Source organism: Amblyraja radiata, chromosome 16 (assembly GCF_010909765.2).
Source record: "Amblyraja radiata isolate CabotCenter1 chromosome 16, sAmbRad1.1.pri, whole genome shotgun sequence".
Lineage (NCBI taxonomy): Eukaryota > Metazoa > Chordata > Chondrichthyes > Rajiformes > Rajidae > Amblyraja > Amblyraja radiata.
The window spans coordinates 1,925,158-1,950,635 of record NC_045971.1 but is presented as its reverse complement, the minus strand read 5'-3'; the positions used below and the strand labels follow the sequence as shown (position 1 = coordinate 1,950,635).

Below are 25,478 nucleotides of genomic sequence, written 5' to 3'. Positions count from 1 at the left end.
GGGTCTTCAAGATCCTTGTCCGTTTTTGGTATGAGTATGATTGTAGATTCATTTAGAGTTTCTGGGAGTTTCTGTTGAGTGTAGGCGTATTTGTACATTGTCTGTAGGCGTGGGGAAAGCAAATCATAATTTTTTTAATAAAATTCAGAATTTAGACCATCGGGGCCTGCAGCCTTTCCGTTTTTTAAAGATTTGATTGACTCTTCGATGTCTTTTATCGTAATTTCAGCCCCTAGCAATTCTCTCTCTTTCTGATCTAGACCCGCAAACTTACAATTCTGTAAAAATGTTTCCATTCCCGTTGATTGTTCTGTTATTTTAGATGAAAACAATTTTTGGTAGTATTGTAAAAATCTATCATTAATATCTTTAGGCAGTGTTAATGTTTCTCCCTTGTCTGTTCTAATTTTGTATATTGTTTTTTCCCCATCCAATTTGCGAAGTTGACGCGCTAGTAGTTTTTGTGGTTTATCACCAAATTCAAAATTTAATTGTTTTGTATGTTGATAAAGTTTTATAACTTGGTCTGAATATATCTTGTTTAATTTATATTTCAGTACTGCAATTTTATTGTGTTTTATCGTGGATGGTGCTGCTGCATTTTCTGTGTCTAATTGCTTTATTTCCATTTCCAGTTTCTGTTGTTTGGCCCTATTCTCTTTATTAAAAAATGATTGGGAAGAAATTAATGCTCCTCGTACAAATGCTTTAAATGTTTCCCAAAGAAGGGAAGCAGAGATTTCAGGGCTATCGTTAGCCTCAAAAAAACATTTTAATCTGTTTTATTAGGTATTCATTACATAACTTATCTTTTAAGATTTGGGGATTAAATCTCCATTGTGACTGTGTCTCTACCATTCCGTTTAGTTTGATCATAAATGTTAGTGGAGCGTGGTCTGAGATTATGATGTTATGATATTGCGAGTTATAGGTAAATGGGATAAGTTTTGAATCTACTAAAAAATAGTCTATCCTTGAGTAAGTTTTATGTACTGGTGAGTAAAATGAATATTCTCGGCCCGATGGATTTTCAATTCTCCAAACGTCTTTAATATTAGTAGTATTAATGTATGAGTTTAAAAATTCACTTGATCGAGATTTTAGTTATCTTTGAGTTGATGATCTATCCAAACAGGCATCCAATGTACAATTTAAATCTCCACCGATTATTAAGTTTTGTTGTGTACATACCGGGATATTGTTACGAATTCTCTTAAAAAACAGAGGGCTATCAAAATTTGGTCCATACACATTGAGGAGAGTCACCTTTTTAAAGTATAACTCCCCTATTATTACAATATATCTGCCTTCAATGTCTTCTATCGTTGATATATGTTTAAAGGGTATACCTTTACGAATTAATATTGCAACACCTCTTGATTTATGTGAGAATGAAGAGTGGTACGCTTTAGCAATCCATTTTGCTTTCAATCTGTGTTGTGCTTCCTTTTTAAGATGTGTCTCCTGGAGAAATATTATATCTGTTTTCAATGATTTTAAATGAGCTAACACTTTGCCTCTCTTGATAGGTTCATTAATTCCCTTAACATTCCAACTACAGAATTTAATTCCCTCACCCCCAATTTTTATATTCATGTCTTGCATCTTGTGATTAAGTGGTAGAGCAGATGATTCAGCACACTCAACCCTACCTTATACTTGAACATCAGGTAGATGAATTTTAGGTCACGTCTGTTTTCCATCCGAACATATCTCCTTAAATAAAATATGCAATTCCATTCCAAATACAAAATATAATATGATATAAGATAAAAAAGGTGATAGCAAATTGGGTTAGTAAAGTGTGGAAAGTAAAAAAGAAAAGCAACTACAACTACAATTAGTGCAGTTAGTGATAGCCACCCTAATGTGGCTAAGCATCTATGGACTTCCGTAGCTTTTGGTTAATAAAAATACTAGCTCCGTACTTTCCTTGAAAGGAAAGTTTCCAATTCGATGCAAACAATTTGTGGGGGGGAAAGAAATAATGATTATATTCCATTAATGATATAATTAGTAGTCTCAATGGATATTTCTAAGGCAGAGATAGATAGATTCTTGATTAGTGTTCAAGAAGGAACTGCAGATGCTGGAAAATCGAAGGTACACAAAAATGCTGGAGAAACTCAGCGGGTGCAGCAGCATCTATGGAGCGAAGGAGGGTCTGAAGAAGGGTTTCGGCCCGAAACGTTACCTATCTCCTTCGCTCCATAGATGCTGCTGCACCCGCTGAGTTTCTCCAGCATTTTTGTGTACCTTAGATTCTTGATTAGTACAGGTGTCAGAATTTATGGGGCGAAGGCAGGAGAATGGGGTTAGGAGGGTGAGATAGAACGGCCATGATTGAATGGCGGAGTAGACTTGATGGGCCGAATGGCCTAATTCTACTCCAATCACTTATTATGACCTTATGAGGCTTTGACCCCTTTCCCCTTTCTGCATGCAAATGTTAGTCTCTGTTATAGGCTATGATGAAAACCCAAACCAAAGAGGCGGCACATTGGCACAGCGGTAGAGTTGCTGCCTCACAGCGCCAGAGACCCAGGTTCGATCCTGACCACGCGGGCTGCCAGTACGGAGTTTGTACGTTCTCCCCGTGACCACTTGAAGGGAATTGTCTCCGGGTGCCCCAATGTCCTCCAAAGACGTACAGGTCCAAAGAATAAATCAGGGAAGGTAGTGCATCCGTGGCTAACAAGGGAAATCGGGGATAGTATCAAAACAAAAGTTGAAGCATACAAATTAGCCAGAAAAAGCAGCCTACCAGAGGACTGGGAGAAATTCAGAGTCCAGCAGAGGAGGACAAAGGGCTTAATTAGGAAAGGGAAAATAGATTATGAAAGAAAACTGGCAGGGAACATAAAAACAGACTGCAAAAGTTTTTATAGATATGTGAAGAGAAAAAGATTAGTTAAAACAAATGTAGGTCCCTTGCAGTCAGAAACAGGTGAATTGATCATGGGGAACAAGGATATGGCAGACTAATTGAATAACTACTTTGGTTCCGTCTTCACTAAGGAAGACATAAATAATCTGCCGGAAATAGCAGGGGACCGGGGGTCAAATGAGATGGAGGAACTGAGTGAAATCCAGGTTAGCCGGGAAGTGGTGTTAGGTAAATTGAATGGATTAAATGCCGATAAATCCCCAGGGCCAGATAGGCCGCATCCCAGATTACTTAAGGAAGTAGCTCCAGAAATAGTGGATGCATTAGTGATAATTTTTCAAAACTCTTTAGATTCTGGAGTAGTTCCTGAGGATTGGAGGGTAGCAAATGTAACCCCACTTTTTAAAAAGGGAGGGAGAGAGAAAACGGGGAATTACAGACCAGTTAGTCTAACATCGGTAGTGGGGAAACTGCTAGAATCAGTTATTAAAGATGAGATAGCAGCACATTTGGAAAGTGGTGAAATCATTGGGCAAAGTCAGCATGGATTTATGAAAGGTAAATCATGTCTGACGAATCTTATAGAATTTTTCGAGGATGTAACTAGTAGAGTGGATAAGGGAGAACCAGTGGATGTGTTATATCTGGACTTTCAGAAGGCTTTCGACAAGGTCCCACATAAGAGATTAGTATACAAACTTAAAGCACACAGTATTGGGGGTTCAGTATTGATGTGGATAGAGAACTGGCTGGCAGACAGGAAACAAAGAGTAGGGGTAAACGGGTCCTTTTCACAATGGCAGGCAGTGACTAGTGGGGTACCGCAAGGCTCAGTGCTGGGGCCCCAGCTATTTACAATATATATTAATGATCTGGATGAGGGAATTGAATGCAACATCTCCAAGTTTGTGGATGACACGAAGCTGGGGGGCAGTGTTAGCTTGAGGAGGATGCTAGGAGGCTGCAAGGTGACTTGGATAGGCTGGGTGAGTGGGCAAATGCATGGCAGACGCAGTATAATGTGGATAAATGTGAGGTTATCCACTTTGGTGGCAAAAACAGGAAAGTAGACTATTATCTGAATGGTGGCTGATTAGGAAAAGGGGAGATGCAACGAGACCTGGGTGTCATGGTACACCAGTCATTGAAAGTAGGCATGCAGGTGCAGCAGGCAGTGAAGAAAGCAAATGGTATGTTAGCATTCATAGCAAAATATTTGAGTATAGGAGCAGGGATGTTCTACTGCAGTTGTACAGGGTCTTGGTGAGACCACACCTGGAGTATTGTGTACAGTTTTGGTCTCCTAATCCGAGGATAGGCATTCTTGCCATAGAGCGAAGAGAAGGTTCACCAGACTGATTCCTGGGATGTCAGGACTTTCATATGAAGAAAGACTGGATAGACTCGGCTTGTACTCGCTAGAATTTAAAAGATTGAGGGGGGATCTTATAGAAACTTACAAAATTCTTAAGGGGTTGGACAGGCTAGATGCAGGAAGATTGCTCCCGATGTTGGGGAAGTCCAGAACAAGGGGTCACAGTTTAAGGATAAGGGGGAAATATTTTAGGACCGAGATGAGAAAAACATTTTTCACACAGAGAGTGGTGAATCTGTGGAACTCTCTGCCACAGAAGGTAGTTGAGGCCAGTTCATTGGCTATATTTAAGAGGGAGTTAGATGTGGCCCTTGTGGCTAAAGGGATCAGGGGGTATAGAGCGAAGGCAGGGATGGGATACTGAGTTGGATGATCAGCCATGATCATATTGAATGGCGGTGCAGGCTCGAAGGGCCGAATGGCCTACTCCTGCACCTATTTTCTATGTTTCTATGTTTTCTATGTAGGTCAATCGGCATCTGCAACTTGTAAATTGACCCTACTGTGGAGGATGGTGCTAGTGTACAGGGTGGTCGGTGGTGGGCACGGACTCGGTGGGCTTTATCCCCAAAGTCTAAAGTGTGCCATCTTAACTGGGCTACAGAAACACATGTTTTGGGGGATTTTTTCTCCATAGGCATGGTACATTTATATTTACTGTTCTTCCCTCTTAATCAATTGGTTTAGTATTTAGTCCAATGTATTACAAGCCCAATGAAGCACTTCCACCATAGCCACTGGCTACTTATATTACGCCTCTTTTTATTGAAACAATTTTTTACGCCTGGTCTCATTTTATCAGCCTCTTAAATCACCCAAATAATTTTTAATTCAGTTTATTGCCTTGTCTGGATGTGGAAGCCAAGGTAATTGCTATGCTTGACATTTGGAAAAAAAATAATGCTTCACCCCCTTCTCATGAAACCAATTTAAAGTCAGTTAGCGAGGAAGTTAATGTATCTATCTCATTGAAGTTTGCAAATCTTCAGAATAATGTGGTGCCGTGCAGGATCATCTTGTGTGGGTGTAAGAATCTGTCTTAATTGGAGCTAAAAATCAATTTAAAATAATTGTCCCAAAAGCTGAGTTAAAACAGAAGAGTGATTTCATACCAATCCATTAAACATTCCCTCAGTAATGTTAATCTCTGGTTTAGTTTAGTTGAGTGATAGAGTGCGGAAACAGGCCCTTCGGCCCACCGAGTCCGCACTGACCAGCGATCCCCGCTCATTAACACTAGCCTACAAGGGACAAATTACAGTATTTACCGAAGCCAATTCACCTACTACAAACCTGTACATTATTGGAGTGTAGGAGGAAACCAGAGCACCCAGAGAAAACCCACGCAGGTCATAGAAACAACGTACAAACTCCACACAGACAGCACCTGTAGTCAGGATCGAACCTGGGTCTCTGGTGCTGTAAGGCAGCAACTCTACCACTGCGCCACTGTGCTGCCCTTTAGTTTAGTTTACACAGTAGGGTCAATTTACAAGTTACAGATGCCGATTGACCAACAAACCTGAACGACTTTAGAAGGATGAGGGGGCATCTTATAGAAACATATAATATTATAAAAGGACTGGACAAGCTAGATGCAGGAGAAATGTTCCCAATGTTGGGCGAGTCCAGAACCAGGGGCCACAGTCTTAGAATAAAGGGGAGGAAAAACGTTTTGACCCAGAGAGTTGTAAAATTTATGGAATTCCCTGCCACAGAGGGCAGTGTGGGCCAAATCACTGGATGGATTTAAGAGAGAGTTAGATAGAGCTCCAGGGGCTAGTGGAGTCAAGGGATATGGGGAGAAGGCAGGCAAGGGTTATTGATTGGGGACGATCAGCCATGATCATAATGAACGGCGATGCAGGCTCGAAGGGCCAAATGGCCTCCTCCTGCACCTATTTTCCATGTTTCTATGTGTCTAGTTGGTTAGTTTAGTTTGGTTCAGCTTAGTTTAGTTTCGAGATATATGATGGAAACATTCCCTTTGGTCCACTGATCACCCGTTGACCGATGATCCACCGACCAATAGTCACCCGTTCACACTAGTTATGCCACTACACATTCGGGGCAATTTACAGATGCTAATTATCCTACAAACCCGCTGGTCTTTGGCATGTAGGAGGAACCCGTGCAGTCACAAGGAGAACATGCAAACTCCACACAGGCAGCACCCGAGGTAAGGATCGAACCCAAGTCTCTGCCGATGTGAGGCAGCAACTCTACCGCTGCGCCACCGTGCCACCTGATGTAAGATTCGCTGCGCTACCTTTATTCTTCTGGACATCCTAAAAGTTCAAATCTCATAATCCAGAATTCCTTACATCTTTCATTAACCGGTATTACTGCTTCAAGTCTCAGAGACTCGTTTTATTTTCTCATAGTGCCCTAATTTACTTCATCTTGACTCCCCCACAACACTTCACTGGGAGGAGAGACAAGCCACTCCTCAAAGACTGCTCACACCACGGCCATTCCTTCATCTCTGGTAGAATGCACCAGAGCTCAGAAGCAGGCACCACCAGCTTCGAGAACAATTTATTTCCACGATTATCAGACTCGTGAACAGACTTCTCAAAAAGCCTACAACCCAGTGGTATGAATATTGATTTTCTCTTCACCCCTCCCCCACCCAGTCGTACCAGCTTCAAAGTCATCTTGTTGATTCTCAGTGTCTGCAACTCGTTTTCACATAGCCCCCAGCTAACAGTCTGTTTCCTTTGCCATCGTTACTTATTTGCACATCTTTCATTCATTTGCTCTGTACCTCTCCACTTCACCCTCTATATCTCACGTTTCCCTTTCCCCTGACTCTCTCAGTCTGAAGACCTGAAACGTCACCTATTCCTTTTCTTCAGAGATGCTGTCTGGACCGCTGAGTTACTCCAGCTTTTTGTATTTATCTCAAAAGCTAAGGACGTATTGATAGTATTTTGAAAAATATGTACCAAAATAAATAATGACAGAAAAAAACTACTTGGTTATACAGTCATTACAAAATTCTTAAGGGGGTTGGACAGGCTAGATGCAGGAAGATTGTTCCCGATGTTGGGGAAGTCCAGGACAAGGGGGTCACAGTTTAAGGATAAGGGGGAAATCCTTTAGGACCGAGAGGAGAAAAACATTTTTCACACAGAGAGTGGTAAATCTCTGGAACTCTCTGCCACAGAAGGTAGTTGAGGCCAGTTGGTACACAAAATTGCTGGGGAAACTCAGCGGGTGCAGCAGCATCTATGGAGCGAAGGAAATAGGCGACGTTTCGGGCCGAAACCCTTCTTCAGACTGATGGGGGGTGGGGAAAGAAAGAAGGAAAAAGGGAGGAGGAGGAGGAGCCCGAGGGCGGGCGGATGGGAGGAGACAGCTAGAGGGTTAAGGAAGGGGAGGAGACAGCACGGGCTAGCCAAATTGGGAGAATTCAATGTTAATGCCATAAGGACGCAAGGACCCTAGACGGAATATGAGGTGCTGTTCCTCCAATTTCCGCTGTTGCTCACTCTGGCAATGGAGGAGACCCAGGACAGAGAGGTCGGATTGGGAATGGGAGGGGGAGATGAAGTGCTGAGCCACCGGGAGGTCAGGTAGGTTATTGCGGACTCAGCGGAAATTGGAGGAACAGCACCTCATATTCCGTCTGGGGTCCTTGCGTCCTTATGGCATTAACATTGAATTCTCCCAATTTGGCTAGCCCGTGCTGTCTCCTCCCCTTCCTTAACCCTCTAGCTGTCTCCTCCCATCCGCCCGCCCTCGGGCTCCTCCTCCTCCTCCCTTTTTCCTTCTTTCTTTCCCCACCCCCCATCAGTCTGAAGAAGGGTTTCGGCCCGAAACGTTGCCTATTTCCTTCGCTCCATAGATGCTGCTGCACCCGCTGAGTTTCCCCAGCAATTTTGTGTACCTTCGATATTCCAGCATCTGCAGTTCCCTTTTGAACACAGTTGAGGCCAGTTCATTGGCTATATTTGAGAGGGAGTTAGATGTGGCCCTTGTGGCTAAAGGGATCAGGGGGTATGGAGAGAAGGCAGGTACAGGATACTGAGTTGGATGATCAGCCATGATCACATTGAATGGCGGTGCAGGCTCGAAGGGCCGAAAGGCCTACTCCTTCACCTATTTTCTATGTTTCTATGTTTCTATGTACTGTCATAGATTCACGCAGCATGGAAACAGGCCATTCAGTATAAGAAGGGTCTGAAGAAGGCTCCTTCTTATACTGATTCCTCTCCAGAGATGCTGCCTGTCCCACTGAGTTACTCCAGCTTTTTGTGACTATCTTCAGTATAAACCAGCATCTGCAGGTGCACAAAAATGCTGGAGAAACTCAGCGGGTGCAGCAGCATCTATGGAGCGAAGGAAATAGGCAACGTTGCCTATTTCCTTCGCTCCATGCAAAGAGTTGAACAATCTCCACTATAGGAAATAGGCAACGTTTCGGGCCGAAACCCTTTGGGTTTCGGGCCGAAACGTTGCCTATTTCCTTCGCTCCATAGATGCTGCTGCACCCGCTGAGTTTCTCCAGCATTTTTGTGTACCTTCGATTTTCCAGCATCTGCAGTTCCTTCTTAAACACAGCCTCTGCAGGTCCTTCCCACGTCATTTGTACAATGGTGCCCTCTGCTGCCTTCTTGTAGATGTGATCCTTATAAGATTTACTTCAATGGTAATTTATTGTTCCATTTTTGATTACAGTTCAGTGACAATCCTGCTATAGATTAGGAGCAACCATGCTATGTATAAGAGTGAGTGTCAGACAGTAGGCCATAACTGAATTCCTACACAAACTCGGCTTGTACTCGCTAGAATTTAGAAGATTGAGGGGGGATCTTATAGGGACTTACAAAATTCTTAGGGGGTTGGACAGGCTAGATGCAGGAAGATTGTTCCCGATGTTGGGGAAGTCCAGAACAAGGGGTCACAGTTTAAGGATAAAGGGGAAATCCTTTAGGACCGAGATGAGAAAAAAAAAATTCACACAGAGAGTGGTGAATCTATGGAACTCTCTGCCACAGAAGGTAGTTGAGGCCAGTTCATTGGCTATATTTAAGAGGGAGTTAGATGTGGCCCTTGTGGCTAAAGGGATCAGGGGGTATGGAGAGAAGGCAGGTACAGGATACTGAATTGGATGATCAGCCATGATCATATTGAATGGTGGTGCTGGCTTGAAGGGCCAAATGGCCTACTCCTGCACCTATTTTCTATGTTTCTATACGAGTTGCTATGTTTTCCTTATCATCTTGTAGTTTAATTTGCTTTGGTTTGGTTTGCTTCAGTTTGGTTTAGTTTTGTTTGGTGTGGTTTGGTGTGGTTTGGTTTGGTTTGGTTTGGTGTGGTGTGGTTTGGTGTGGTTTGGTGTGGTTTGGTGTGGTTTGGTGTGGTTTGATGTGGTTTGGTTTGGTGTGGTTTGGTTTGGTGTGGTTTGGTGTGGTTTGGTGTGGTTTGGTGTGGTTTGGTTTGGTGTGGTTTGGTTTGGTGTGGTTTGGTGTGGTTTGGTGTGGTTTGGTGTGGTTTGGTGTGGTTTGGTGTGGTTTGATGTGGTTTGGTTTGGTTTGGTTTGCTTCAGTTTGGTTTAGTTTCGTTTGGTTTGGTTTGGTTTGGTTTGGTTGCGTGTGGTTTGGTGTGGTTTGGTGTGGTTTGGTTTGGTTTGGTTTGGTTTGGTGTGGTTTGGTTTGGTTTGGTGTGGTTTGGTGTGGTTTGGTGTGGTTTGGTGTGGTTTAGACATTGCATGTACTGGCCCATTGCGCTGCTACAAGTACGAATTACTGAAGACTGGTCTCGACCCAAAACGTCGCCCATTCCTCCTCTTCAGAGATGCTGCCTGACCCGCTGAGTTACTCCAGCATTTTGTGTCTAAGAATTTCATTGTTCCGATGTCAATACATATGACAATTAAACACTCTTGACTATTCTGTTCAGATCAGTTCAGGTTATTGTCATGTGTACCGGAGAAAGCGGGCACAGGTTATTGATTGGGGCCGATCAGCCATGATCACAATGAATGCCGGTGCTGGCTCGAAGGGCCGAATGGCCTCCTCGTGCACCTATTTTCTATGTTTCTATGTTTCTAATAAAATGTCAGCAATTTCCCAAGCAGAAACAATTAGTTTAGTTTAGAGATGCAGCATGGAAACAGGACCTTTGGCCCATCAAGTCCAAGCCGACCAGCGAACCCCACACACTAATACTACCCTACACACACGAGGAACAATTTACAATTTTACTAAAGTAATTTCGCCTACAAACCTGTACATTATTGGAATGTGTGAGGAAACCGTAGCACCCGGAGAAAACCCGCGCAGGTCACGGGGAGAACATGCAAACTCCATATAGACAGCTCTGTACATCTGTAATTTCTGTTTGGTTATGTTTGGTTATATCATTATAATTTCATTACATTACCCACAATCAACATTAATGATATCCATGAGATCCTTGTAATACCAATACTGGCTGATGCATTGATGAAATTAATGATCACACCAACATCTCCAAGGACTCTATTCCTGCAGCGATCTTAAAATGAGAAAGAAAGAAATAGCAAACAAAAAAAAAGAGGAAAAGGCTTTTGGTACATTGGCCTTCGTCAATCAGGGTATTGAGTATAGAAGTTGGGATATTAAAAAATAGTTGTACAGGACGTTGGTGAGGCCACATTTGGAGTATTGTCTTCAGGTTTGGTCAGCCTGCTACAGGAAGGGTCATTAAGCTGAAAAGAGTGCAGAGAAGATTTACGAGGATGTTGCTGGGACCTCAGGGCCTGAGCTGTGGGGAGAGGTTGAGCAGATTAGGACTTTATTCCTTGGAGTGCAAGAGGCTGCTGGTTCAGTTCTAGAGTTTAGAGTTTAGAGATATAGGGCGGAAACAGGCCCTTCGGCCCACCGGGTCCGCGCTGACCAGCGATCCCCGCACATTAACACCATCCTATACCCACTAGGGACAATTTTTACATTTACCAATCCCATTAACCTATACGTCTTTGGAGTGTGGGAGGAAACCGAAGATCTCGGAGAAAACCCACGCAGGTCACGGGGAGAACGTAAAACTCCGTCCGGGCAGAACCCATAGTCAGGATCGAACCGGGATCTCTGCCGCTGCATTCGCTGTAAGGCAGCAACTCTACCGTTGCGCCACCCTGGCTGCCTAGATAGGGTGAATGCACGGTGTCCTTGGCCCAGAGTCGGCGCGGACTCAGTGGGCCGAAGAGTCTGTTTCCGCACTGTATCTCTAAACTAAACTAAATACTGTAAAGGTGCCATAACTATGCCATCTGCTGGCCTACAGGCTTAGTTGTTAACCAGGCAATTACCGTAAAGCAAATCCTGTTTTCAAAGTGAACTGCTTAAACCCATGGGCATTGTTATTAATAATGCAGGATACACTTCATCACTTAAGTTCCTGAGTATAAATATCATCAACAATTTGTCCTGGACTGACCACATTGGTGCTACGACCAAGAAAACTCACCAATGGCCTTCTGCCCACCGAGTCGGCAACGACCAGCGATCCGCGTACACTCACACTGCCCTACACACCAGAGACAATTTACGATCCTTACCAAAGCCAATTACTTACAAACCTCTACATCTGTCGACTGTGGGAGTGAACCAGAGCACCCGGAGAAAACCCTCGCGGTCACAGGGAGAACGAACAAACTCCGTACAGACAGCACCCATAGTCAGGATCAAACCCGTGTCCCTGGCGCTGTAAGGTAGCAGCTCTACCGCTGGGCCACCGTGCTGCCCAATTGATTTAAATCTAAATACGAAATGAGAACAGTGGGTGGTGCACTGAAAAGTGACTGGTGTTCTCTGCCACAGAAGGTAGTTGAGGCCACAGTTCATTGGCTATATTTAAGAGGGAGTTAGATGTGGCCCTTGTGGCTAAAGGGATCAGGGGGTATGGAGAGAAGGCAGGGATGGGATACTGAGTTGGGTGATCAGCCATGATCATATCGAATGGCGGTGCAGGCACGAAGGGCCGAATGGCCTACTCCTGCACCTATTTTCTATGTTTCTATGTCCTCTAGAACAGCTTCAAATCTCACACACTGATACAAGTACAGAGCCCAGAGTGTCCCAGCACTTCTTGTTTAGCTTAGAGATACAGCGCAGAAACAGCGCCTTCGGCCGACCAAGTCCGCGCCAACCAGCGTACATTAGCACTTTCCGACACACGAGAGTCAAATTGAAATTCTTAGCAAAGCCAATTAACCTACAAACCTGTACGTCTTTGGAATGTGGGAGGAAAGTGGACCACCCGGGTAAATCCCACGCAGTCACGGGGAGAACGTACAAACTCCGTACAGACAGCACCCGTAGTAAGGATCGAACCCGCGTCTCTGGCGCTGTAAGGCAGCAATTCTACCGCTGTACCACAGTGCCGCCCCAATTACCCAAGCCTTTGTCAGTTTAAAGATGAAAGGCCTGTTTCCGTGCAGTATCTTTCAATCAATCAATTAAGTCACCTTTCATCCTGACTCAGAGATCCGTGGATGGTGAATTATTGTTCTCTGCGCTTGAATCCCGGAATTCCTCTCCAACAGCACCAGAGAACTACTTCTCCAAAAATACTGCAGCAGGTCACAACAAATAGGGACGAGCAAGAAACATTGGCCTTGTAATGACACCGCCATCCTGTTGATGAATAATAAAATTATTCTGTAATCCATGTATAAAATATAATAATTGCAAGGAGTTTAGTTTCGAGATATAGCGCGGAAACAGGCACTTCGTCCCACCGAGTCTACACCCCACCCCCACCCCCCGTACACTAGCACTATCCTGCACACAACAGGGACAAGTAACAATCTCTACCAAAGCCAGCTAATCTACAAACCTGCACGTCTTTGGTGTGTGGGAGGAAAGTGGACCATCCGGGTAAATCCCACGCAGTCACGGGGAGAACGTACAAACTCCGTACAGACAGCACCCGTGGTCAGGGACGAACCCAGGTCTCTGGCGCTGTAAGGCAGCAACTCTACCGCTATGCCGCTGTGCCGCCGAGTCTGACTGAAGAAGACCTCTTATAATGTCCCCCTGGCTCAATCGTTCATTTTATTTACATCGCTTAAGAAATTACCAAAAATAATTTAGAAACACATCACCTAATCTTTTCCAATTTGCATATTAATGGTAGATTCCTAATTTGCTTTGTGTAGATGTGACTGGTGTGGGACTTAATATAAAATTCTACAATATTATAAATAATCTTTCCCCAAAGGCCCTTTCCAACATTATTATTTAGCTCTTTCTCATGGTTAAATATTAATTCTAAAAATAACTTACTTTCTCATTTGGTTTCTCGGAGGTTCCATGTTTTTTACAAATTTATTCTTGTTTTCCAATTTTCTTTTATTATTGAAGCCTTTCTGCCTTCTTTGCTGAATTCTGACACATTTCCCAATCTCTTGACTTACTGCTCTTTGTGACAACATTATACGCCTTCTCCTTTTATCTACTATTGCCTTTAACTTCATGTGGAGGCTTTGGAAAGGGTGCAGAGGAGGTTTACCAGAATGATGTCTGGATTTGTGAGTATTAGCTACAGGGAGAGGTTGGACAGAAGATAGACACAAAGTGCTGGAGCAACTCAGCAGGTCAGGCAGCATCTCGGGAGAAAATGGATAGCTGCTATTTCGGGTGGGAACCCTTCTTCTGACTGTAGTCTGGAAACCAGACAAATTGGGGCCGGAAAATCAGAGACCTGATGGCATAGGGTCTTCTTCTTTTCGTGCCCATCTTGTTACAAATGTTGACCTCGCTGTCATCGTCCGTCCTGAAAAGGACGCAAGCTTCCGGCGACATCACTTGTTGCAATAGATGATGGTGGCAGCAGAATTAGCTCAGGATACTTCCAGTTCCCAGCCTAGCCACTTCTGGACGCTTCTGCTGTGGGGCCATAGATAGGGTAGGCAGTCGGAATCTTTTTTCCCAGGATGGAATAAATAGGGGCATAGCTTTAGGATGAGAGGGTACAAGTTTAAAGGAATGTGCGGGACAAGTTTTTTTACACAGAAGTTGGTGAGTATCTGGAACACGCTGCTGGGCGGATTGGTTGAAGCAGATACGTTAATGGCATTTTCAAGACTCTTGGATAGGCATATGGATATGCCAGGAATGGAGAGGTATGGATTATGTGCAGAAAGATAAGTGATGATCTGGGCATTATTTTCAGCACAGACATTGTGGGCCGAAGTGCCTGTTCTTGTGCTGCACTGTTCTATGTTCTCTGCTTAACCAGGCCTGCGATATTTTTTCCTGTTTGGTATTTTCATCTCTTATGAATTACATTTGTAGATTATTGTGCTATGACATCACCCCCACTCTTGGACAAAGGATGTCAGATAAGGAGAGCAGAGCAGAGAAATGTTTCCATGAATGAAGCCCATTTCTCCCATGAATGAAGACGGCAGAGATGCTGGTTTCCATGAATAAACCCCGCATCTCCCATGAATGGGGACACCAGGGATGTTTGATTCCCTGCAAGAACCTTGTATCTCACATGAACGAAGACCCCCAGGCATGCTGATTTCCATCAAACGAACCCCTTTTCATATTTGAATGAAGCCACACGGGCTGCTGATTGAACAAAAGAACCAAATTTCGCCCACGAATAAGCCTCAAATGTCTCCCATGCATGAAGACAAGGGATGAGTCTGAAGAAGGGTCTCGATCCGAAAAAGTCAACCATTCAGGGAATGCAGGAACGGGGTACTGATTGGGGATGATCAGCCATGATCACATTGAATGGTGGTGCTAGCTCGAAGGGCCGAATGGCCTACTCCTGCACCTATTGTCTATTGTCTATGGCACCTTCTTACTATCTTGAGTGGGGATAGGGGTAAAAACTTAATTGGGGTCATCAGGTAGGGCTTAATTCATTGCTACCCCACTGAGGATGCAATGGCAATTTCAATCTTTGTCCTTAAATTTAAATTTTAAATTTCTTTATTTATATAGCACATTTTTAGTCAACTTGCATTGACCCCAAAGTGCTTCACATAATTACATCCACACACACAGGCAAAGGTGAGTGAAGTGTCTTGCCCAAGGACACAACGACAGTATGCACTCCAAGCGGGATTCGAACCAGCTACCTTCCGGTTGCCAGCCGAACACTTAGCCCATTGTGCCATCTGTCGCCCCACTTCTCTCCAAAGATGCTGCCTGTCCCACTGAGTTACTCCAGCATTTCGTGCCTTCCTTCGGTTTAAACCAGCACCTGCAGTTCTTTCTTACACAAGACACAAGGGATGGTGGTTGGGTTTCCCTGAAAGAGTCCCCATATCTATCCCCCCATGAATGAAGACACCAGGGATCTTGTTTTCCTTGAAAGAGTCCCCATGTCTCCCATAAATGAGGACACAGGCTTCCATGAATGAACCCCAACTCTCCCCATGAATGAAGACTCCAGGGACAGAGAGCTGGTTGATGTGAATGGGCCACATGACCAAACATGACCAAAGATGCTGGGCTCCATTTCAATTACGTCATCGCGTAACGGGCGGCCGCCTCCACTCCACTCGCCGCGTCACGTCACCGCGTCAGAAGGGTCCTTCGTCATCGCGTCAGAAGGGTCCTTCGTCATCGCGTGGAGAGCGTGCACACTCTTCAATAGGGGTGTACCTAGGCTCGTTCTAGACATTTTAAAGCATCATCGTAAGGGGAAGATTATATATATGTGGGGATAAGCGTAGTTATTATTGGTATAGCAGGTGTGGAGGTTGTGTGGGTGCAGTGGGGGGGGGGTGTAGGGGGAGTATTAGGGGAGGTGGGTGGTCACGCATCCCCCCCACCGCGGGAGGAGTTGGTTTGCCCCGGGCGGCTGGAGCGGGCGGCTCTGCGCATGCTCGGTCTTTTCCGGCCGACGCCATCGAGGCGCCATGAGGTGGGAACCGGGGGCTCAGGGTCGGGGACCGGGGATTGGGGCCCGGCGGCTCGGGACCGGGGATTGGCGGGGGCTCAGGGTCAGGGACCGGGGATTGGTGGGGGCTCAGGCCCGGGGATTGGGGACCGGGGGCTCAGGCCCGGGGAGCGGGGGCTCAGGCCCGGGGGACTGGGACTCAGGCCCGGGGATTGGCGGGGGCTCAGGCCCGGGGAGCGGGGGCTCAGGCCCGGGGGACTGGGACTCAGGCCCGGGGATCGGGGGACGGTCCAGACACGGGGAATGACCGCGCCCAGGGAGCGGGCACAGACCGCCTGTTCCCGGCAGCAATGTCCTGGGGAGGCCTCGGGCCCAGCGGGAGAGGGGAGAGGATCGGGGAGCGGCCTGTGGAGGACCAGCCTCGGCCCGCTCTACTTACTCTGCCGCCACACGGTGCACAGAGCCCGGGTTGGGTTGGGGGGGGGGGGGGTTGAGAGCGCCGAGGGGCTAGAATTGATCGGATGGGCCGAATGGTCCTTTTGCATCGTGAGGGAGATACAAGGCGCATCACTGTCAGATAGACGAGCAGGAGCTCCGCGGGTCGAGCAGCATCTGGCGAGGGGTGGGCGTTTTGTGTCTGTATCAGTCCTCACGCAGGGCGGGGTTCGACCATTCCTTAATGTAGAAACAATACTACAGACGCTAGTCTATAGCAACGATAGTCACAAGTGATGGGAGAGCAGAATTGGGTAATTCGGCCCATCGAGTCTACTTCGCCATTCAATCGTGGCTGATCTACCTCTGAAGAAGGGTCTCGACCCGAAACGTTGCCTATTTCATTCGCTCCATAGACGCTGCCTCACCCGCTGAGTTTCTCCAGCATTTTTGTCTACCTTCTTATATCGCTCCCTTTCTCCTGCCTTCGCCCCATAACCCCTGACACCCGTACTAATCAAGAATATATATCTGTCTCTGCCTTAAATATGTCCACTGACTTGGCCTCCACAACCTTCTGTGAAGTGCTGGAGTAACTCAGCAGGTCAGACAGCATTGATTGATACATTATTATCACATGTGACATGTCACAGTGAAATTCTTTTGTTTTGCATACCCAACACAAGGGTATGCAAGAGGCCAATTAACCAACAAACCTGCACGTCTTTGGGATGTGGTAGCAAACCAGTTCAACAGTAGGAAACCAACATGGTCACAGGGAGACCGTGCGAACTCCATATGGGCAGCACAGATCTCCCTCCACACGTAGATCGGGGAGAACCCGGGTCACATGCGCTGTGCGGCAGCACCTCTGGTGGAAAGGAGATGGTCACCGTTTCAGATTGGCCAGTCCTGATACAGGGGATTGAACAGAAACTGACAATCTTATGAGGTTCCTCCAGCATATTCTCTCTTGTGTCACCAGAACACGACAGATAATGATGGGTAAAAACAAAATGCTGGAGTAACCCTACCCGAAATGTCAGCCATTTCTTCTCTCCAGAGATGCTGCCTCACCCGCTCAGTTACTCCAGCATTTTGTGTCTTATCAATCATTATCTGTCTTGTGTTCCAGAAATGTCACCCTCTGGGACATTTCTGCAGGGACACATGACAATAAACTCACTTGAGTTGAGTTACTCAGCACTTTTTGTCTACCTTCGATTTTACCAGCATCTGCAGTTCTTTCTAACATAGATAATGGTAGCTCCTTCCTGCAAATGTGGTTCTGCTAATGTCACATAGATGCTGCCTCACCCACTGGGTTAGTTGCGCTTAACTGTATCACTAATGGTCCAAAAATTAAATATGTCGCAGGAACTTCCATTTTGTGCCTTTATTTGGTCCGAGTCTTGGGTACAGGGTGAATATATTGCATTCTAGTACTTTGACATTAAAGTAAATGATGTAACCAAATGGGTTTATTTAGTTAGCTGTAATATGACTTCTGGTGGGAGATTTAACCTTTGCAACCTCTATCCACATTTTTTCAAAGACTTAAATAACTTTCCTCTGGTTTTTTTCTGTCATCAGTTTTAATATCTTGTGGGGCTAAGGGAAGTATATTGGGGATGGAAAGCTAGTCATAAATTGTACATGACACTGACCTGTAATTGGGTGTGATAAAAGTTCCTTCCAGTGTATATTTATTCCGTGTACCTTCAATCCCTTCAAATGCGCTCTTCTGAATCTGAAAAACTAAAATATTCGGAGGTAGATAAAAATGCTGGAGAAACTCAGCGGGTGAGGCAGCATCTATGGAGCGAAGGAATATGTGACATTTCGGGTTGAGACCGTAATTGCATATAACGTTAAAAAGAAGTAATAAATTTATTCCTCGTGAGCAAACTCCATCTTTTTTTAAACCCATTGCCAGTCAGATGTTGGTTTTGATTTCCACTTTCTGCCCATTCATTGTAGTCCTTAATAGACCAAACATCCATCATCTCTGATCCTATTCGATTAATTTTTTCAAAATCTTTCTTCAATGGGCCACTTTTGGGGATTTTTAATCTATCTGCTAATTTTGGTTTCCTTGATAGTGGGTAATATCTATCATATCACCTAATATGTGACATGGGGAGCGCTGGAGGAAGGTAGCATGGCATTTAGTATGTTGCATTTTTCAATTTGGTTTTGACATTGCTGAGGTGTATTTTAAGGCTCATCTTAACCCCAACCAGAATACAGAATAACCAGGAATTATGCATTTATCCAGGCATAAACTCGTTTTGTTCTCTTTTTCAATACAGCATGCTTAGGCTTCAAAAGAGGCTTGCCTCCAGCGTTCTGCGCTGCGGGAAAAAGAAGGTATGGCTGGATCCCAATGAAACCAATGAGATCGCCAATGCCAATTCTCGTAAGTATAGGCTTTAATCTGATTTTGTTCATCCTTGTTTTTCTGCCTCTGTTACATGCCTTGTTCATCATTTTGATGTTGAACATGTAGACCTAGTTGACGTTAAAGATGATGCAACAGACTACAGCTTAAATGTATGACTGAGATGATTCTTTATTGGTCAGATAATTGCTTTTATTTCAGTAGGGTGCTAAATTTCATCCACTTAAATAATCTAAATTCTTAGCTAGCCTGGGGAGGGGGGGGGGTATATGTAATTCTTAAAATACCCAATGTTTCCCTAGTTGTGTAGTTGTAAATTGTCCCTAGTGTGTAGGATAGAGCTAGAGTACAGGTGATCGCTGGTTGGTTTGGACTCGTTGGGCTGAAGCACCAGTTTCCGAGCTGTATCACTAAACTGACATAAAGGATTGGACTTGAGGCACATGAAAAACTAAAGATTTTATTAAATGGCAGATGATTTTAATTGAATGCGTGACCAATTCCCGTTAATTTGTCAACTATTTTGTACAGTATTTTTAGCTCCAGTAATTCCGCTTCTGCTTGGATTTTTATTGTGTAGAGGTAAAATATTACTAAACAGTGAGTTTCTTCATCAACCCTCCTTCCTGTGTTGTGTCTAGGTCAACAGATCAGAAAGTTGGTTAAAGATGGCCTGATTATTCGCAAACCTGTTACGGTGCATTCTCGTGCTCGATGCAGGAAAAACACCATTGCACGCAGGAAGGGCCGGCATATGGGAGTTGGTACGTGCTGTTCCTTCAGTCCAAAAATTAAATATGTCGCAGGAACTTCCATTTTGTCCCTTTATTTGGTCCGAGTCTTGGGTACAGGGTGAATATATTGCATTCTAGTATTTTGACATTAAAGTAAATGATGTAACCAAATGGGTTTATTTAGTTAAGGTACACAAAATTGCTGGAGTAATTGGGTTTATTTAGTTAGCTGTAATATGACTTCTGGTGGGAGATTTAACCCTGGGCACTTACTAGTAGTTAGTAACCACACTTCTCCATCCCTGCTGGTAGTTAGTAACCACACTTATAGTGAGCAGAAATGAAAACTCCTAACCCACTCCCCAAGCCATCCATCAAAAAGTCGTGATGGCCACCAATGTTTAGTGCTCTGATTGCTTGACAGCTTGCGAGTGGGTTAGGCGTTTTCATTCTTGTTCAGTCGGCGTGATCTGGTGGGATGTTTTTAGAAGTTTATTTTCCACGCCAGGCCTTAGTTATGTGTTAATGTCGGACTATTTTGTGAAATGACCTGTGTATGACAAAACTTGTCCTTTAATTCCATTATGGAAATGCAGAGTCACTGAATTGCCCAGCAGCTACTATAGAATAAATGAGGATGGGTTCTGACCCGAAACGTCACCTATTCCCTTTTCTCCGGAGATGCTGCCTGACTGGCTGAGTTACTCCAGCATTTTCTGTCTCTTTAGAATAAATGCAAATTCAAATTCAAATTTCATACATTCTGTGTTGACCTATTCAGCAGTCACCTTGGGTGACTCCATTACCGACAGAAAATCATCTTGTGTTTCCTCTTAACTTGCGTCAACGCAGTTGTTTGCATCCTGCTTCTTAATTTTCCAGCTTCAGTTGACCAGAGTAATGATCATTTGGGCGTATTTGTGTTGATTCTGATTCCTGAGCTTCGTATGTGATTGTTAACCGTTCCTTTGGGTGTGCTCCTGGGCAGGTAAGCGCAAGGGTACAGCCAATGCCCGTATGCCTGAGAAACTGTCATGGATGAGACGAATGAGAATCCTGAGACGTCTACTTCGCAGATACAGGGAGTCGAAGAAGATCGATCGCCACATGTGAGGTTCCATTTATTATTATGATGTCTGGAAAAGCCATGTCTGATGGTTGAGAGTTAGTCTTTGAGGATGTGCTTGGCCCATACGCAAAGCCCAAATGGTTGTAGTATTCTCTTCCCCACCCCTCCTCCTTAGCCTGAGCTATGTGGGAACCAATCTCCCATTCTTTCTTTCCAGAGATGCTGCTTGTCCCGCCCGCTGAGTTACTCCAGCTTTTTGTGTTGATCTATGCGGGAGCCCTCAGTTACAAACACAGAGGAATACAGCACAGGAACGGGCACTTTGCCCACAGTGTTCGTACCCAACATGGTGACCTTATAGAGGTGTGCAAGATCACGACAGGAATAGACATTTATTTTCTCCAGAGTGGGGGAAATTATGAACCAAAGGACATAGGTTTAAGGTGAGGAGGAAAAGATTTAATGGGAACCTGAGGGGCAACTATTTTACACAAAGGGTGGTAGTGTACGGAACAAGCTGCCGGAAGAATTAGTTGAGGCAGGTACAATCGCAACGTTTAAGAAACATTTGGACAGATACATAGATAGGACAGGTTTAGAGAGATATGAACCAAATGCAGTCAGGTGGGACTAGTGTAGACGGGCAAGTTGGGCCGAAAGGCCTCTTTCCACGCTGCATGACTATGCTAAATTAAACTAATTTCATGGCATATAAATATCAGTGGAACGTTTAACCTCACAGTGTGTAGGAAAGAACTGCAGATGCTGGTTTAAATCGAAGGTAGACACAAAATGCTGGAGTATCAGCGGGACAGGAAGTCTGAAAAAGGATTTTGACCTGAAACGTCACCCATTCCTTCTCTCCAGAGATGCTGCCTGTCCAGCTGAGGTACACCAGCATTTTGTGTCTACCTTTAATCTCACAGGTCAATTAGATTATGGCTAATCCATCTTTTTTACTCATAACTGATTTAAAACTAAAAATTGACCCAGCATCACTGCTTCCTTGAGGGATAGAGATGCAAATGTGCTCTGCTTTTGCCTTTGCTGAAATCCATTTGCTGAACCACCTGATCTATTGACATCTTGATGAGCTCGTGGTTCTATCTGCGATGCCTGTAATTATTTCATTGCAAAAAAAAAATTATGAATGCAGAATTTTGGGAATTTTGAGCATTTATGCTCAATGGTCTTGAGATACTAATCTCAATGTTCCCTACTACCTGCTCCCCTGGCTAAAATCAATTAGGTTAATTAAATCCACTTGAATCTTTCTAATGAAGTTCAAAATGAAGCTGGGTACTGTGGTGTACAATAAAATTGTCCGTTTGTTCTGGAAAGTGACTTTGAAATACTTCGAGTTCCCCTTTGCTAATTGGAAAGTCGCCTTGTGGCAAATAATGCAAAAATTGGATTTCAGAATACTAAATTCAAACTGATTCTGTCCACTTGGAAGTCGAGCATGAATATTTTCGCATGCGCATTTTAAATTGTAAATGGAAATCTGCATTTTTCTATAATTTATTCATTTAACTTGAAAAATATTATTGTTTGAAATATTTTATCCTCGAGGGAATCTTAAAATAATGTCATCAACTTTCAGCAGTCTGAACGGATAACAGCTGTGTTTCTTTGACGCTATCTGTGCAGGTATCACAGTTTGTACCTTAAGGTGAAGGGTAATGTGTTCAAGAATAAGCGCATCTTGATGGAACACATTCACAAGCTGAAGGCAGACAAGGCTCGCAAGAAGCTACTGGCGTAAGTGTTTGTATAGATCTGCAAGAAGCACTTCTGATTTAGATTGCCATTTAATTTTAGACTCTGGGTATGAATGTGTTAGACTCTTGGGGTTGGTTAATCCATATTTCTAATTGTCTAAGCTTCAGCGCCTATTTGAAGAACCTTTTAATTGAATCTCATGGTTTAAACTTGATCCAAAAATAGCTTTTCGTTTTTTTCACTCGATAAGACTTGCTGTTTTGGCCGCTGCTTCAATCCTGCCCGACCGCAGTTACTCAGTTTATTTAGAAATACAGCGTGGAAACCGATCCTTTAACCCACCAAGATTGTAGCGACCTTACACTGCTTCCATCCTACACACTAGGGACAATTTACAGAGACCTAATTAACTAACAAACCTGCCGCTTTTGGAAACTGGGATTAAACCAGAGCATCCCGGACAAATCCCACACAGTCGCAGGTACAAACTTCGTACAGTCCGATAGTCATGGTCGAAACCGGGTCTCTGCCACTGTTGGGCGATGGTAGAGCTGCTGTCTCACAGCGCCAGAGACCTAGCTCCGATCCTGACTGCCAGTGCTGTCTGTCTGGAGTTTGTACATTCTCACTGTGATCGCGTGGATTTTCTCCGGTCGCTCCGGTTTCCTCCCACATTCCAAAGGCAGGTTTGTAGGTTGATTGGCTTCTGTGAATTGTCCCTAGTTTGTAGGACAGTGTTAGCGTGCAGGGCAATCGCTTGTCGGCACAGCTGAAGAGTTTGTTAGCACACTGTATCTCTAAAGTCTAAAAGTATAAGGCAGCATCTGTACCACTGGGCCACCCTTAAACCTTCTCAGTCCTTTATGATTTTGCTATGTTTAAACTTGGTAGTTTTCTGTCCCTTTTCCCACTATATACACTGGCATCCAAAGTTCTTGTCTATCCTTCCTCACTACACCCTTCACTCCAGTGCTTCCTGGCCTACACCTGTTATGGCTCTCAGTTCAACGGGACTGATTTCTAAAGTCCTTTTTTAAAAATCTTTTCCCCTCTTTCTAATCACCCTCTGACGTACAAAGTGGTGGAGTAACTGAGAGAGGTTCTCCAGGTGTGCTGCCTGACCTGCTGATTTATTCCAGCACTTTGTTTTTTTTTCATTATAAACGAGCAGTTCTATAAATCTGCAGTTCCTTGATTCTATACCCTCTGACATTGTGCTCCATTTTTTTGGCTGCATTTTGTTTATCATTGTTGTAGATGCTCTACCACTCTTGGCTACCAAGGCCCAGTGCTTTATCTTTTCCCTACCAAATGTACTATTTATGAAGATAGACACAAAATGCTGGAGTGACTCCGGGTCAGGCAGCATCTCTGGATAAAAGGAATGTGACGTTTCGGATCAGGAACCTTTTTCAGACTTTCGTCTATATTCAGTGGAGTCTGAAGAAGGGTCTCGACCCGAAACGTCACTCTTCCTTTTCTCCGGAGATGCTAGCTGACCCGCTGAGTTACTCCAGCATTTTATCTTTCTTCGGCGTGTTTGTATTTCCTCCTTACTACTATTTAAGGACACTTTGAGTGTTTTTGGTCAGTTGTCTTAACATCTTGTATGGCTGTGGATTGTTGATAAAGTCCTTGTGATATATTTTGGTGCATTGTTCTATTAATGTGTATGAGCAGAAATAGTTGTGTATGGGTTAATCAACGGGTGTTCAAACTAACACCATAGCAATTATCTGCGTTGCTGTTCAAAAAAGCGGCACACTTGGACCTTGGCATGCTGCTCTGCAGCTGATGCAATGTTGCTGACTGGAGTTCATTGTGTTACAGTGACCAGGCTGAAGCTCGGAGAACCAGGACCAAGGAAGCTCGTAAGCGCCGTGAAGAGCGTCTGCAGGCCAAGAAGGAAGAGTTCATCAAGACTCTCTCCAAGGAAGAAGAGTCTAAAAAATAAGCTGATCATCTTGTACAGACTTAACTAATTAAAAACTGATCATTGTGCAGCCTTGGTCGAGTTGGTTTCTTGAGGAAGTAGAGGGGTTGTTGTGCTTTCTTGCTTGCATTGTTGATGTTCAAGTCACTATGGTACAGTGTGATTTGAGTTACCATACAGCCTCACTAAGTGAAAAGCATTTAACATAGACATCTACCACAGTGGAAGCCACGTTGCTCACTGTGATGGAAGGCAATAAAGTTCAGTCATCTTCCCCCTTTGTGGCTGAACAAAATCCTATTTGGTAATCCCCGGTTGTAACGCACCATGGAGGGGGAGGTGGGTGTTGTTATTGTTGATTGTGCACTATAACTGAGTAAAGGATTAATGTGTATATAGAAACAAACAACTGCAGTTGCTGGTTAATACACAAAAGGACACAGAGTGCTGGAGTAACTCAGCGGGTCAGGCCACATCTCTGGAGAACATGGATAGGCGACATCTCAGGGGGGCAGACCACTCTTCGGACTCTTGGTCCAGAACCGGATCTGGTGAGTTGACGGCCCTGGCTTGCTGGTGGCCGGGAGGTAGGTGAGAGTAGGTGGAGTCATTGTTCACGGGTGCAGGTAAGCGTTGACACGGTGGTGGTGGTGGAGCTTACGACAAGAGCCGGCTCGGCCTAGGAGAGATCGGTGTGGTAGTAGCTGGGATGGCAGATGCGGAAGGGTTAGGGTGGCATTCGCAACCCAGCCTGGTAGTGAAGGTTGGCAGGTCACTCCGCTACAAACCAAAATCTTTTATAAGGAGGTCTGTAAAAACGAGGGTTTACTGTTGATATTTGGGTGGAGCAAGAGTCAGAAATAATTGGAATCTATATAGACCCCTAACATAATGGGGGGGCACACTATAAATCAGCAATTCTAGCAAGGCAGGTGCAGTATCCACGGGCCTTTGATCTATGTATAGACTGAGCAAACCAAAGGAATTGTGTCATGGAAGATGAATCCTTGGATTGTTGAGAAGTTTTTTAAGATCAGTGTGTTTAGAAGCAACTGACTATTTAAGATGT

The 25,478-nt window shown here is 44.5% G+C and overlaps 1 protein-coding gene across 1 annotated transcript; it reads left to right on the top strand.

Annotated features, from left to right (window-relative positions):
* The first annotated feature begins 16,063 nt into the window (after positions 1-16,063).
* On the top strand, positions 16,064-24,503 carry rpl19 (ribosomal protein L19). Its single transcript, XM_033034866.1, has 6 exons — positions 16,064-16,139; positions 18,863-18,969; positions 19,593-19,715; positions 20,674-20,794; positions 22,405-22,515; positions 24,307-24,503. Exons 1-6 carry the CDS (start codon positions 16,135-16,137, stop codon positions 24,428-24,430), a joined length of 591 nt encoding a protein of 196 aa, XP_032890757.1. The 5' UTR covers positions 16,064-16,134; the 3' UTR covers positions 24,431-24,503.
* The last annotated feature ends 975 nt before the right edge of the window (positions 24,504-25,478 follow it).